The following is a 16,720-nucleotide window of genomic DNA, read 5'->3' on the forward strand; positions in this document are numbered from 1 at the left end:
TTGTAGATGGCGGAAGTGTCGGAGGATGATGTGCTGTATCCGGAGGTTGGTGGGGTGGTGTGTGAGAACGAGGGGTATCCACTTTGGGCGGTTGTGGCGGGGGCGGGGTGTGAGGGGCGTGTTGCGGGAAATACGGGAGACGCGGTCGAGGGCATTCTCGATCACTGTGGAGGGAAGTTGCGGTCCTTGAAGAACTTGGACATCTGGGATGTGCGGGAGTGGAATGTCTTGTCGTGGGAGCAGATGCGGCGGAAGCGGAGGAATGAGGAATAGGGGATGGAATTTTTTGCAGGAGGGTGGGTGGGAGGAGGTGTATTCTAGGTAGCTGTGGGAGTCGGTGGGCTTGAAATGGACATCAGTTACAAGCTGGTTGCCTGAGATGGAGACTAAGAGGTCCAGGAAGGTGAGGGATGTGCTGGAGATGGCCCAGGTGAAGTGAAGGTTGGGGTGGAAGGTGTTGGTGAAGTGGATGAACTGTTCGAGCTCCTCTGGGGAGCAAGAGGCGGCGCCGATACAGTCATCAATGTACCGGAGGAAGAGGTGGGGTTTGGGGCCTGTGTAGGTGCGGAAGAGGGATTGTTCCACGTCACCTACAAAGAGGCAGGCATAGCTGGGGCCCATGCGGGTGCCCATGGCCACCCCCCTAGTCTGTAGGAAGTGGGAGGAGTCAAAAGAGAAGTTGTTGAGGGTGAGGACGAGTTCGGCTAGGCAGATGAGGGTGTCGGTGGAGGGTGACTGTTCGGGCCTGCGGGATAGGAAGAAGCGGAGGGCCTTGAGGCCATCTGCATGCGGAATGCAGGTGTATACGGACTGGACGTCCATGGTGAATATGAGGTGTTGGGGGCCAGGGCATTGGAAGTCCTGGAGGAGGTGGAGGGCATGGGTGGTGTCATGGACGTAGGTGGGGAGTTCCTGGACCAAAGGGGAGAAAATGGAGTCCAGATAGGTGGAGATGAATTCGGTGGGGCAGGAGCAGGCTGAGACGATTGGTCGACCAGGGCAGGCAGGTTTGTGGATTTTGGGAAGGAGATAGAAACGGGCCGTGCGGGGTTGGGGAACAATGAGGTTGGAGGCGGTGGGTGGGAGGTCCCCTGAGGTGATGAGGTCATGAATGGTGTTGGAGATGATGGTTTGGTGCTCGGGTGTGGGGTCATGATCGAGGGGGCAGTAGGAGGTGGTGTCGGAGAGTTGGCGTCTGGCCTCAGCGATGTAGAGGTCAGTGCGCCATACTACCACTGCGCCGCCCTTGTCTGCGGGTTTGATGGTGAGGTTGGGGTTGGAGCGGAGGGAGTGGAGGGCTGCCTGTTCTGCGGGGGTGAGAGGGGTGGAGAGGTTGAGGCGGTTAACGTCTCGACGGCAGTTGGAGATGAAGAGGTCGAGGGAGGGTAGGAAGCCTGGGGGTGGTGTCCAGGAGGAGGACTTGTGTTGGAAGCGGGTGAAGGGGTCAGTGGAGGGAAGGTTAGGCTCCCGGTTGAAGAAGTAGGCATGGAGGCGAAGGCGGCGGAAAAACTACTCTATGTCCAATCGTGACTGGTACTCGTTGATGTGTGGTTGTAGGAGGACAAAGGTGAGCCCCTTGCTAAGGACTGACCGTTCGTCCTCAGTCAGTGGGAGGTCTGGGGGGATGGTGAAGATGCGGCAGGGCTCAGTGTGGCTGTCTTCTCTGGGGTAGCTGGCTGTGGAGGTTGTGGGCGGAGCGATGAGGTCGTCGGCCGTGGGCGGGTTTCCGTTGGCGTCGGCCGTGGGCGGGCTTCCGTCGGCGGCGGCCGTGGGCGGGGTGGGCGGCAGCAGCGGCTGCGGTGAGGGTGACTGCAGCAGCGGTCCCGGAAGTGATGTGGCCGGCGGAGGCGGATGTGACGTCATCGGTGGGGCCTCCGGCCATGTCCTCATGGTCAATGGCGGCGGGTGCATGGTGGGGGAGGGGCAGGGACAGACTCGGGATTTTGGAGGCGCAGGAATCCTCTTGTGGGTGGCAGGGGCCAGTGAGTTGGTTGTATTTACGATTTTTGGTGTCCAGTAAAGCTGAGTGAAACTCGGTGTTCAGTCTGTGGATCCTGCGGAGGATAAAAAACAGCAGGGGTCCTTTGCAGGTCTGGGAGAGGGAGGTTCTGAGCTGGGGCAGGCTGGATTGCAGTGGAGGTGCCGGCGCATGGCTGCGAGTGTCTGTTTCAGGACTTGCAGGGAGAAACGCTTTTGAAGGGTCTGGATATTTTGGGTGTACAGGTGGTCACGGTTGGGGCCAAATTGGGAAGGCTGAAATGTGGACTGTAGTCCCTTGGGGATGATCCGGTTCCGTAGGCAGGTGCTGAGGAAGGTGATGTGGCTGTGGTACCTGGTTTGCTTCAGGACATGGTCGAGCAGTTTCAAGGCTGCAGAGATTACAAGAGAGTTGCAATGGGAGAGAGATTCCCTGAGGTTGGTCCAGAGGGAGGAGGGTAACTTCTTCAGGTTAGGCATCCCTGGAAGAGGCTTCGCAGTGAGGTTAAAATAGCATCAGAGATAATGGGAACTGCAGATGCTGGAGAATCCAAGACAACAAAATGTGAGGCTGGATGAACACAGCAGGCCAAGCAGCGTTTGTTTGCTGAATTATGTCCTTTTTGGCTCTTCATTCAAATGAATAATCTCAAGTACAATTGTATCAACTAAATGAGAAATAAAGATCTCAAGTTTGACAGAAATCTATTTAACTCACCAAGCGTACTTCTTTTCCAAAGCTAAAACCTGAATTTTTTGCACTGTTAAGTTTTCTTCTTTGTTGCCATCTACTGATCAACTATTATCAATATGTCCGAGGGAAACAATTTCACTCCCACAATTATTTGTTTGTTTAACTGTAGGTCATCAATATCAGTATAACTGTTTCCGAAGAAAATTGGTCTTACCTTACTGTTGAGTGCAATTCCTTTTACACTTGTTTGAAACCATTGCTGGCTGCTATATTCTGTGAATTGCACATGTTGACAACTTCCACTCCCTGTGTTAATTGAAGATGTAAAAGGAACATCCAGCAGGCGCTCAGGAATTTGCAGGAAATCACCATTTCTTCCTTCAACTCTATGTCCATTAATTTGTTGGTGATACCAGTGATATGATTTAATTGTGAGGTACTGGCAACTATCAAGAACCGTTTTGCCCCTATAAAATTGGGAAAAAAAGTTGTAATAAAAATGTTGTTGATAATTCCAAGATCTATGGTAGGTATCCCACATAAAATAAATGAATTCAATGCTTCGAGATCAGATGAAAACCCACATTTGTCCAGTTTAATCTTCGATAAACTTAATGTCTTCAAATGAGAGAAGCATGTGCAATTTTTGACCCCAAACACAGTGATGTTTTTGAATGACAATCAAAGTTGGAACAATGCAACTCAGTTAAGGCTGCATGGTAAACTCACTGAACTACAACATTGGGCTGGGCTTAATACAGACTGTAAAAGTGGGAAACACAGTGGTCAGCCCCACTTAATGGTGGGAGAAGCTCCATGTCAGTCTCCTAGCAATGGCTAAACTCTCCTGATTAAGTGGGTGGGCAGAAGTGGCCAGCACAGAATTCCTGACTTCTGTAGCCACTGTTCGCCCTGGCCAAACAGGATCACTGTATATCCACCTCCATTTGAGTGCGAGATGTGAATTCATTTCACATCTCACACTTCATCCTGCTGCACTCCTCTTTCAACCTGAGTGCGACAGACAACTGAGTGCTTCCTGCTTGCTCTCTCAGACCATAGCTCATCTCGACACTGCCATTACTTCTGGGGAGACAGGAAATGCTTTTCTCGCTGGGTGGAGTGGTTGAGATTGCATGTAGCTGTAAAAATGAAGTGCACGGCACTAAATGGAATTTTACCTGCACCTCGTGCCCTAAAGTCAATCAAATATAAAGTACAAATCAGGAGTGTGGTGGAATACGCCCCATTACCTTGGAGACTGCATCTCCAACAACACTAAAGAAACTTGACAGCATCCAGGACAAAGCAGATGTTTATATTCACTACCTCAAACATTCACTCTCTCGACGACTGGCACGCAGTGTAAACAGCTACACCGTGCCAATCTACAGATGGACTGCAGCAAAAAAAAGCCTCCATTACAGCACCTTCCAAACTCATGACCTTTTATCACCTCAAACAACAAGGACAGCAGCTGCAAGTACCTCTCCAAATAACACCTTTAGCGACCTAGGAGGTCAGGTATTTTGTTCATTGAAAGTGGAGTTGCAGGTAGACAGGGTGGGGGAAGAAGGCATTTGGTATGTTTGCCTTCACTGGTCACAGCATCGATTAAATGAGTTGGGACGTCATTTTGCAGCTGTATAGGAGTCTGTTGAAATCACTTTTGGAGTACAATTCTGGTTGCCATGCTATAGGAAGGATATTAATAAATTGGAAATAGTGCAGAAAAGATTTACAAGGATCTTACTGAAACTGGATAGTTTGAGTTATAAGGAGAGGCTGGATAGGCTGGGGCTTTTGTCCCTGGAGTGTAGGAGATTGAGGAGTGAACTTATAGAAGTTTATAAAATCATGAGGGGCATAGAGAAGGTGAATTGAAAAGGTTTTTTGCCTTAGTGTAGAGGCGTTCAAAACTAGAGGGCATAGCTTTAAGGTGAGAGGTGGAAGATTTAAAAAAATACCTAAAGGATAACATTTTCAAGAGGGCGGTGTATATATGGAATGAGCTGCTACAGGAAGTGATAGATGCAGGTACAGTTAGAACATTTAAAATACATTTGGATAGGTATATGAATAGAGGGATATGGGCCAAATAGAGGCACTTGGAACCAGTTTAATTTGGAATAGCTGGTCAGCCAGGATGAGTTAGACTGAAGGGTATATTTCATGCAGTATGACTTTATGACTTGAAACTAGATTTCTACCTTTGCTGCTGTTAGGTTCAAGTCCTGAAACACCCTCACAGGCAACACCATGGTTGTGCACCCTGCACCCAGACAGCAGCAGTTCAAGAATGCTGCCCACCAATGTTTCCTTTGAGGTAGACAATCAATGCTGGTCTTGCTAGTATCACCCACATTTGAAGAATACTTCAACAAAAAACCTAAACACTTGGCTCCATTCCTCTGACTTTTCCAATACTTTTGTAAAATCACTGACAGAAAGTTTCTGCAGGGGCTCTTCTGTTTGTTATAACTTTAGTCAAGGTGCCAAGCTCTAAGGTTTTGGAGTAGATCTGTAGCTTGGGTTGTGGGTATTGAGGTTGGTTGGCTCACCGAACTGTTTGTTGTTTTGCAGACGTTTCATTACCATGCTTGGTAACATCCTCAGTACAGCCTCTGATGAAGTGTTGGTGTGTTTTCCCGCCCCATTTCTAAACCCTGGGGTCCAATGAGATGGATTGCCTCACTTCCGGGTTTCCTTTGTAGTGGAATGCATATGGCTACAAAAAGACACGACCAATACTCACTCATCTCAATCCACACGGACAAGGAGAACCACAACTTTGACTGGGACAACACCAAGATCCTGGGACAGGCTAGGCAGAGACAGGCACAAGAATTCCTGGAAGCATGGCACTCCATGAAGCAGGCTATTAATAAACACATTGAACTGGACCCCATTTACATTTCACTACGAAGGAAAACCGGAAATGAGGCAATCCATCGCAGCGGACCACAGAGTTTAGAAACCAGGCGGGAAACAGACTGTTGCTTCATCGGAGGCTGCACTGAGGATGTTACCAAGCATGGTAACAAAATGTCTGCAAAACAACAAACCAGCTCGGTGAGCCAACCAATCTCAAGTTATTAGGCTTGAACCCTATTGAAACTGATCATGAGTGACTAACACAGCAGAGAATTTGAATAAATTCCTTTATAAATAGGAGGCATGCACTATTCTCTCAAGTCATGTTGTGCAAATTGAACAAATTTACACACAAATGGTTAGAACATTTTTAAGCATTTTGGTTCAACACACTGCAAAAGTACTGAGTAAATAACTTTGAATAAAGAAATCAGATTGCACAGCTCATGAGAGATTTTGCCAGGCTTGGACAATCTAATCAGCATGCTAGGTCTGTTGAACTGTGTCTAATATCTGGAAGATGCTGAAAGGCTTTTTGATATCAGATAAATTGCCATGTCATCCTGAATCTCTATGATTATGTTATCCCAATGACAACCTTCAATTGCTTGGTAAATAGCACTTTGAAATCATCAATGGAAATGTTATAGCCATTGGTCAATATTTACGTAAAATCTTCTTGCTTCAAGTAATAGCTAATGGAGGAAGGAGGCCCAATCATCAGCTTCTTTTCCATAGCAACAAAACCAAAACAAAAGTTAGATCATTTTAAGTGTATTCTGTTTGTGCAATTTTAATTCATATGGAAAATTCTGTGACTCATCTTATACATATTCTAAGATTTGAAAAGCTAATCTCTCCAAACTTGAGCATGTACTGTTGTCCCATTGTAAGTAGTTTACCTTCCATGTACAAATGAATAGGTCAGGACAAAAAGTAGAACTTTTATTGCACTGTGGCTTTTAAGACTTTTTTCAAAAGGGGAATCGCAAACTGTGTTAGCTTCTCCAATTCCACAGTACAAATAAAATCAATGTGGAATTCCTCAGGATTTTTCTACAGTTAACAAGGGAACAAGTTGGCATGGCAGAAATTTATGTTGACACAATTTGAACAAAGAAAATGGGAAACAATGGAAGAAGTGACTGGATAACTTATTACTTTGGAGACCAGAGTAAATCATGTATATATTTTATTTTCAGTCTGATGGATAAAAAGGACAATAGTTAGAAACAATTGATGTTTTCAGGCATTGACAGGTGAACCAAGCTAAAACTTGTGGCTTCAAACAGATAGAGAATGGACTATTTAATGCAAAACTGGAGTCTAGCGTGGTTCTAAACTACACATTTTGACTTCAATGTTGCTCTCCAGGGAAACTGAGTGTTTTTAAAACCATCCCTTGGTAGAGGAAGGGGCAACTTTGAGAGTGTATCCATGGTTATTTCTACAATCTATTTCTACACTCCTCAAACAAATTATCCTCAATTTCACCGTCAGTCTATTTCACATGTTGAAAGGAAGCACCATCTTACTTTGGACCTAGACATTTTCAGAAGATAAACCTAACTGAAACAGTGAACAATGGAAATTATATATAAATTGATTGTATCCATGTTTGAACTCAAGAAATGGAAGCTAATTTTGTCAGAATCTTGGCTTTTGACAGTTTTGAGTAGTGAAACATCAACTTTCCTTATGTTATATTCCAAAGCCTAAATTACCTTGGATTCTTTTCAACTGAAATCCTACTAAAGGATAATTACATAACTGAATTATGATTTCAATAGAACTTAATTATCCTTCTGTGCGTTTTTTTTTGATAAGGTGCCAACCTGATCTAGAATCAAATCAGAATGTCATAATCATCCTAATCCCAATTAAGTCATTCTGTATAATTAAAAAAAACTTCTTGCTAACTGCTGTGACAAAATTGTGTCTTTTTAGCAATATTACAGAGACTTGAGTTTGTTTTCAAACAAAAATCACAAGGAGAAAAAAAAATTAGTTCCTGCTGTAAAGGAATGGGAAAAAGAGACCAATATGTAGTTGATTTTTCGGTGCTCATAATCGCAAAATAAATCTAATTTTTCATGAACACCATTTTGCAGTGAACACAATGCCCACGCTATTCTTAAATTTTAATTTGATTATATTTTGTGGTGGGCATCTGATGACTACATGACATTCCTACTCCAGGAAAAATGAGAAATAGGTCTAACATTCCTTCTTCATTTAGTTGAAGAATGCTTTAAGCTAATGAATGATTTACGATTTTCCTGACATTCCTGTTTCTGCTTTATGGTATGTTTCGCTGTTGTCATTTAATAAATACTGCTAATTCATTTTGTACCCAAAGCATTATATTCAATCCCTGGATGGATGCAAATAGCGGTTATTGCTTTATTCATTAATCTAATAAAATCTCACTAGTCACTCATAACTTTACCTCTCACCAGGTGATCCACATTCTATGTCAGTGAGGAGTGAAAAGGCAAACCTCTCAGTCACTTCTGCCAGTTGACTGAATCCTTTAGTATCCTTGCGTGTAGGGTCTAGTAGTGCACAAAGATTATTATAAAGTAACTCTCTGTTGGTGTTACTGATTGGCTTCTTCTCTCCTTCCTGTATCACCTAATGGATTGTAAATAAATTAATCCATTAAATTCTGACTCAAAAAACTAATAACGGAAGAAGTATTACTGGACAGAATTTTTCTCTGAGTATGTCAGGCAAAATGGAAATCCTAAAAGGACCTTCACAATCGAAAGACTATATAAATCAGTGTTCAGCACAGCAGGTATAAGTGAAACGTATAAAGATGTCATAAACCAGGCCTGTAGTGTCCTTGGTCTCAAGACAGAACTGGTTATTGAGGGCTAAGAAGTGGAGAATGTAGTATTTTGCACAAAAAATCTTTCAAGCAGAATATGTCCATTATCTACATTTACATTAAGCTACATGATTATTTTCTCTTTAAATAGCTCCTATTTAAAAAAAAACTTGTCTCACAAAATACAAGACTGATAAGATGCACCTCGAAAAAATATAAATTTCTTCTCATTCCACCAACACCTCCAGAATCTGTTGGAAATTATCAAGAGACAGTCAATATGATAATTAAGTAGAACTGATTTCCAAATATACCATTTGGTTACAGCCATCTATGTCATTATGCCAAGGTAAAATAATAAACTATTGCAATTCCCTCTCTGTAATGTACACAATTACCCCACAAAGCATACAAATTTAGTTGAGACTCAGGTTTACACGGTCATAATCAAACTTGTGAGAATTAACGTAAAAACAAGTTCTGACGAGAAGTCAGTGCTCTGAAATATTAACTCTGCTTCTCTCCAAAGATGCTGCCTGTCCCACTGAATTTTCTCAGCTGTTTTTGTTCTCAGTGTTGGCATCTTGAAAAGCGTTTTTACTCTTATACTTAAGTCAATTGGCATCCCATTCATCACCTTCAGCCTTTATTCCCTTCATCATTGATGCACAGTGCCAACAGTGTGTACCATCAAAAAAACCCACTAAAGTGCTTCCAAACACCACTTTCCAGACATTGTCCTTCGGGGTGGTACAGGTCCAAAGGCTGCAGATGCATGAGGACATGAGCACCTATAATTTCCCCTCCAAGTCACACATATTCTGAGTTGGAAATATCACCATAATGTACTGGTGCCGGCTCAAAGGGCCGAATGGCTTACTGCTACACCTATTTTCTATGTTTCACTGTCACTGGGTTAAAATCCTGGAGTTCCCATCCTAAAACCACAAGTGTCCTGATTATCACTGTGGTTCAAGTAGACAGCTCACTACCATCCTTTCTAAACCAATTAAAAATGGACAATAAATGCTGGCTTAGCCAAGAATATCAATGACTGATGAGGGAATAAATAAAGTGCACTCGATATTAAAGTCATTTCAAATAAATGATCATCTGAAATTGTAAGTTTACCTTTTCTAACACCTCCATTACTGCACTGAGTTGTTCTCCTGTGGCCTCTTTGTTAATCTTGCTTTGCAGTTTCTGAAGAATTTGGTTTATCAAATCATTATCCAAGGGTTGATATAACTGATCAATCAAACCCCAAAAGAACTGAGAGTTAGCATCTGTAACTATTGTGATGTTTGCTATGCTGTAATCCTTATCCAGCTGAGTTCCTGAAGTTGGATTGTAGAGCACCACCTGAAATCGCTTTGGCAATGGATTCGAAGATGCCAATTCTGGAGTTAGCACAATGTCCAATGGAACACTCGACTGCCCTGGTTGGAAAGTTAAAGTGCCTTCCGACTTCACAAAATCCATCCCTGCAATAGCTGGCATCACTAAGGTTTGGCCTACCAGTTCAGCCCTTCTTAATTCCTATAAAATACAAATTGAACACAAAATAAGATCATTTGTTTGAACTGAGTCAAGAAAATAAACAATTATTTCTCCTATTGTTCCAAAGTGTATTTGTTATTGTTGCAAATAGTTGTTTCATAACTTTAATAGCTCTATCTATAATTAGCGCTTTTTGAATAAAAATTAATAAAATTGTAAATCCATTATAACAGAAATATTACAAAAAGAGCTAGCATTTGCTGACATATTAGTGGCAGCTCAAAGACACACCACCACTAATGACAAAATTTCTCAAAAAATTATTGTAAGGTGATGCCTCTTGAAATGTAATTCACAAATGATCAATTTTTGCAAGTTGCCCATTCGCTCTGCAAAAACTGCATCTTGCCTTTAATTGTGATTTTCATGACTTGTTGCATTTGCACATTTATTGCCCTTTAAACTTGCCACAGAAAGTTGTCTAGTAATTTGACAATGTACACCCAGTGAATGGACCACTGAGGAAATCAAGGACTGAGACAGAGAAGCACCATTATGTGAGCCACGGTGAGATTCAGAATCATCATCAAGCACGCTCTCCTCAAAAACAGACTCAAGTACATAAACCAGTTGTGATGTTGATCATCTGTATGGCCCAGCTAGGGGTTCCTGGACTGTGGCAGCCTGGCATGCTTTTAACAACCTGGGACTGAAGAGGGAGGAAGCCCTGACTGTTGAACACAAGAGGGAGAGGGAGATGATGCAGTTAACCATACTATCATCTGACATGGAAGGTGGCGCTAGTGCCATGTTTCAGGGCTCACCAGCAACCAAACACTGAATGCAGCTGAGTCTAGCAGGAAACCCAGCTCTGGCTTTCCCATAACCAGGAGGTCAATGAAGAAGACAAAGAGGAACCATAGCAGCTGTGGAGAGAGAAATAGAGTTAATGTTCCAAGTCCAACATGACTTTTCTTCTCAACTTCAAAGAGTTATTTTCATTAACACTGTTTTTCTTCACCCACAGATGCTGCTAAGTTTCTCTTGCTCTTACAAGTTTTCTTTTTCCAGAATTCCAGTATCCACAGCATCCTGACAGACATGAGGGAGAACAAAGAGGGTAGAGAATCTAGGCATGGCTTTACCACTTTATCCATTCAGGAAATTCTACCTCCAAACTCAAAGCATTCACTCACTCACCTCTGCTAAAACACTGATTCCCTCATCCACCACTTTCTGTGACATGCAAATGAGGAACACACAATGTTCATGATAGAAATGCAATCTTTGTCAAAGTGCCAAGAGATCTGCAATGTCTCATCTCAAAGTAGGTGAGAACATGGGTTGGCAAGGCATAATGGTTAGCTGGATTGGTGGCAGCAGTTTGTCCGAGGCTGACAGAGGTTCCTTGCTTGAAGGAGGAAAGGTGGTTTCTATGTTGTGAGACTGAGAAGTAGCCTGCAGCTGAAAATGGAGGGGTGGTGTCCTATAGATGACGACTGCTCACAGAGTTGGGTTTCCTGCTAGACTCAGCTGCATTCAGTGTTTGGTTGCTGGTGATTCCTGAAACATGGCACCGGCACCACCTTCCATGTCAGATGATAGTATGGTCAACTGCATCATCTCCCTCTCCAGATGCAAGTCATCAGTTATTTTGCCTCGTCGCCCTTATTGATTGGTCACTGGCAGGTTGTTCAGCAAACAGACAGTGAAGTGGAAAGATTTTCGCCCTCAGTTCTGATTCCACAACATGTCACTGCACAAAAAAATTTCCAGCCGAGAATTTTATGAACAGGACAAAGGGAGTTTGAATAATGTATATTCAAGAGCACCTATCTCTACTAGTTTCTACCCTTACAATGTGGAAATTGAGTCCAACCTTCCAAAGAGCATCCCACCCAGACCCACACCTTGCCCTATCCTTGTAACGATGTATTTCCCATAACTAATCCACCTAATTTGCACATCTTTGGACTAGAACACTGATATCCCACACAGACACATGGAGAACATGTAAACTCCACAAAGGCAGTCACCTAAGAATGGAATCGCAATCCTGGTCCCGGCATTGTGAGGCAGCAATGCTAAACGTTGCGCCACCATGCTGCCAATGAGTTCTGTTTTATTCAGAAATATCTCACTGACAAATATTACCTCTCACTGAAGTAAATTTTCATTTCACTGTCTGAGTGCTAATCTGGTGATCAACAATACTTAAATGGCAGAAATGAATAAGCAAGCTCTCCATTCCATTGATAAAGATCAAATGTAATTGGCACAGTGGCTCACTGGTTAGCACTGCTACCTCACAACCCCAGGGGCTAGGGCTCAATTCCAATCTCAGGCAATTGCCTGTATGGAGTTTGCACATTCTTCCTGTGTCTGTATCGGTTTCCTCCCACAGTCCAAAGATGTGCAGGTTAGGTGGTTTGGCCATGTTATATGGCTGTAGTGCTCAGGGATGTATAGATTATGGGGAATGGTCTGGGTGGGATGCTGCAAGTGTCAGTGTGGACTTGTTGGGTTCAAGAGCCTGTTTCCATACCGTAGTGATTCTATGATCTACATAACTCCTTATAGTGGAAAGATTTAGAGATGTTATTTATAATTCATCTTTTCCAAAATAATTTGCATTGTTTTTGCTCAGCTCTTATGCATTTATATACACAGAAAAAAAACTCTGATTTCAATAAATTGTATATATCTGCAGACAGAAATTATTCCCAGCACAGAAAACAGATTGTAACTTGTGTGATAGGAAATCAATGGAAGTGGTAACCATACCACATGACTGAATAGTCAGGATTGAGCCCATTTCTAAATGAACAGAAACCTTCAGTTCAACTTATACTGTCTAACATTAATTAGTGCAGGTCACGATTTCCTTGCCAACTGGGAAGAAGTCTTGCCTCTGAGACTGGGTAGCGAATCAGATGACCTGCTGCTCTCTAGTCCCAGCAACATTCCAAGGAGGCTGGTTACAGCTGGAACTGCAACATAAGCCTCACCAAAATTCCAGCCGGAAGCTAGAGCTAAGTTCAGCAATTTCGCCGAAACTGTCAGGCCCTGGTGCGAAGGATTATATCCACAAATAGGTGGCACGGGTGGATGGGGGCAAGTGGGAGCAAATCCCCAGAAGTGGAGACTCCTGTTGGCACAGGATATGAAAACAAGTGGCATCTCCTCACTAGATCACTGTCTGGCACCAAGGGTTTACCTGGCACTCTTGTGTGATGTAGATATCTCTCTGTTAAAATACCTGTGGTGGCAGAGGAGATCCTTCAGCGGCTCAAGGATAGTTGGACTGTCTGACACCAATCTGGTGGAAGAGCGAACTATAATTCCAGCCAATTACCTCAACTTCACCGATAAACAAAGATCTTACCAGGTGAGCACTTCTCCGGGGGAATCAAAGAGCAAGGAACACATTACAAAGTTTAGGAAAATAATCTTTTAAAGGATGATAGAGACAATACTGAATATACACATGAAGTAAATCTCTGTAGATCCATCTCCCTTGTATTTACGTATCTCATGCGTACATATTTTGTGCCTGCATAACTACTCTTTGTGCTGTCTAATCTTGTTGCTCTTTTCAACAATTTTGCCAATAGGTCTCCATCAATCATCCATATCCTTTGTGAATGCTATTTTGTTTTTCTGTATTTCATTTTCTTTCTCAGAACCTTAAGACTAGGACAAGGAAAAACTGGAGTGCTACTCAAATTACAATATTTAGTCGCACAGTAAATTAGTTCATTCTTGCCTTGGATTAAGCAACTGGAGAAACAAACTACCCGATTACAAGAAGTGCAATGGGCCAGAAGTGGCTAGATGCAACCTTCAGAGGGAAAAAAAAAGTTAAAAAGACTCATTCACAAGAATCTAAAAATTAATTACACCAAAAACTGATTCTTGCAGATTTACAGATCAATGTTTTTTTATCCAAAGATTTTAGAAATGCCTTTGTTCAGGAAAGATGATCACTCAAATAACATGAATGTCATAAGAGATTAAATTATTCTTGTACTATACGAAATCGTTGAGAGCACATGATTATAGCTGCAAGGTTTTCTCAAAGTTCAACTTTTGACTGTATTTTATAATTGATAAGATTACTGTTCATCACAAAATAATTTACTGCATCAGGTTTAAAAACATTTTTTTCCACAATAGTTCTCACCTGTGTATGATAGCCAACACTGACAATTGCATTTCTACCAGCCTCCCTGATGACCTGCAGACTGACAAATGGGGCCTTTTGATGAATGACAGGAAGCCGAGATCCCGCAGCGAAAAAGATCAGCTTGTGCTGCATATCACTCTCCAGAATGGTAACGTTTAAAAATCGAGCACTGCTATTTATCATGGCTCCAGCACCGACTTCATAGATTTCCACAAAAAACCATGTTTCAGATTCTGGGATCTGCACAGTAGCATTCAAAAATGGTTAGTATTTAAGAAACATTGCCCAGTCTTTTCACAGTGCAATGTGAGTCACTATTTAAGTGACACAATAAAACATAATGGCAGTCTAAAAATTAAATTTAACTTTAACATCAAAGTTAAGTTGTCAGTTGTACTAAAATAAAGGGACTTTGAAATTTGCATGTTTTCTGTTGTGTTTAATTAACTGTCCCATGCTCCAACTGAGACGAAGATGAAAATCTAAATTATTCTTCAGAGTTCATGAGCAACATATCAATCATATATTCATCAGTTAAGATGCAATAAACAATGATAGTATCGGACAGTTAATGAAACAAAATTCATATTTTATTATTTATTATGGCATGATGTATTTCCTGCTACCATTGTATAAGATTCCACAAGTTCCCTTTGCGTATTATGGGCTTCAATGCAAATAAGGTCAGAAGTCACATGAAACCAGGTTGCAGTCTAACAGGTTCATCAGAAATCGTTTGACACTCTTGATCATCGGCAAAGACTTATTATTCAGCGTGTTGACACTCCATTCACATCAACTGGCTGATGATTTGATCTCTCAGCCTGTAAATTCTGTGCCTGTATGCTCCTCTTCACACCACCTGGTGAAGGAGCAACACTGAAAGGTTGCGATTTCAAATAAACCTGCTGGATTATAACCTGATCAGAAGTAACACTACACATTGTCCACCCAATCCAACATCGGCAGCCCCACATCTTAAATGCAAATAGACAGAATGAATTAATGGAAAGTTATCTTTCTTTGATTACTCTTATGTTAAAAAATTAACAATATTACAAGCATGTTAACTTTAACATTGCACCTTTTGTCAGGTCACCCAAATCAAACATATGAAGATTTCTATTTCACTCCTTTGGGCCAGTTTTGGTGCATGCCTTGGTCATGGGGGATCAGAAGCTCCAGGGAGAGTGTCTTTGGTAAACTTGCTGACCAAAGTTTTTCCACTAGGAGCATGGATCCAGCCCCATTTTCTATTAATTTAGCCATGGTAAGATTCATTTTTTAAATTCATTCACAGGATGTGAATGTCTCTAGCTATGCCAGCTTTTATTGCCCATCGGGCAGATAAGAGTCAATCACATTGCAGTTGGTCTAGAGTCACATGTAGGCCAGACCAGGTAAGGATGGCAGTTTCCTTCCCTAAAGGACATTAGTGAAATAGATGGATTGTTCTGGTAATCAACAATCGATTCATGGTCATCATTAGACTTTCAATTCCAGACCTATACAATACAGAAGAAGGCTGTTCAGTTCAATGTGATTCTGTGGTACACTCATCCCATTAATTTCATGCTGAGGAAGGATCACCGGACCCAAAATGTTAACTCTGTTTTCTCTTTCACAGATGCTGCCAGACCTGCTGAGCCTTTCCAGCAACTTTGTTTTTGTTCCTGATTTATAGCATCTGCAGTTCTTTTGGTTTTCATGAAATTCATTGTCTGATTCTATCCTTTTAATATTTCAATTATTGCTCCTTTAATCTTTAAGCCAATAACCTTTTGAAATTTTTATGTAATCTGATTTCATCTCTCTTTCAGATAGTGAATTCCAGATCACAGCAACATTCTGTGTAAAATAGGTTCCTCATCTTTACTGAGGTTCTCTTGCTAAGGTGCGTCCTCTTGTTACTATCTCTTGTTACTAGATTGCACTTTTAAACGTAAGAATACCCACTTTCAAGCTTAAATTCCTGGTAGGGTCAGGCCTCTGTTGGCATCATGCTCGATCTGGGACAGTCCTTCCAGCTTGAAATGCGCACGTACTTATGTCACTCCAAGCACTTTAGTGTACACCATTGACCCAAGAGAGAGGGTGAGCGAGAGTGAGTACATGTACGAAGGCACGTGAGAGGAACAACATCAAATTGGCTTTACTGTACCTACAGCTCCAACAGTGTAACCCACTCCATTTTACAGGGGGGTGTACCACTGTGGGAAGGGGAGAGGTGAGGCCAACGGCCACAATGTCTTTCCGTTTCAAGCAAAGGTTCAACGTCAAATGACAATAACAAGCAACAGTGTAATAGTACCATGATTACCAGTTTAGATGGAAAGTAATCAGAACCTGTGCAGTTCTATCTTTGATTCATTCCATGGGAATGTGTCGAGAAATGACCCCATGAAGGTAATTTTTGAATTATTTGAGAGCTCGAGAGGAGCAGGAGCACACTTTCAAAGTTCAAAAATTAATCTGGGATACTCATGCTCCAGGTCAAGGTACCATGCTTCAGTATGCCTTGCTGATTTAATTTTCAGGGTTTATTCCAGCATGGAATTGATTAGGAAGGCTACTTAAAGTCCTGGAACTTACCTGGAAAAGTTAAATGGGGTTTGATCCTTAAAATCATGGAGCTACTTCATCAACAAAATGGACA

The 16,720-nt window shown here is 42.2% G+C and overlaps 1 protein-coding gene across 10 annotated transcripts in view; it reads right to left on the reverse strand.

Annotated features, from left to right (window-relative positions):
• The window catches only part of adgrv1 (adhesion G protein-coupled receptor V1), a 560,536-nt gene that overhangs the window by 223,014 nt on the left and 320,802 nt on the right, over positions 1–16,720 (reverse strand). For 9 of the 10 annotated variants that reach the window (XM_048527106.2, XM_048527099.2, XM_048527104.2 and 6 more), the window contains 4 exons: positions 14,062–14,304; positions 9,510–9,917; positions 7,995–8,179; positions 2,886–3,138 (listed from right to left, as the gene is read on the reverse strand). In XM_048527106.2, the coding sequence (XP_048383063.2) occupies positions 2,886–3,138; positions 7,995–8,179; positions 9,510–9,917; positions 14,062–14,304 (1,089 nt within the window). Of the gene's footprint in view, positions 1–2,885; positions 3,139–7,994; positions 8,180–9,509; positions 9,918–14,061; positions 14,305–16,720 lie in introns of those variants that run through there. The other variant, XM_048527107.2, reaches the window with a different exon arrangement.

The sequence above is a fragment of the Stegostoma tigrinum genome, chromosome 3, assembly GCF_030684315.1.
Source record: "Stegostoma tigrinum isolate sSteTig4 chromosome 3, sSteTig4.hap1, whole genome shotgun sequence".
NCBI classification, from domain to species: Eukaryota; Metazoa; Chordata; class Chondrichthyes; order Orectolobiformes; family Stegostomatidae; genus Stegostoma; species Stegostoma tigrinum.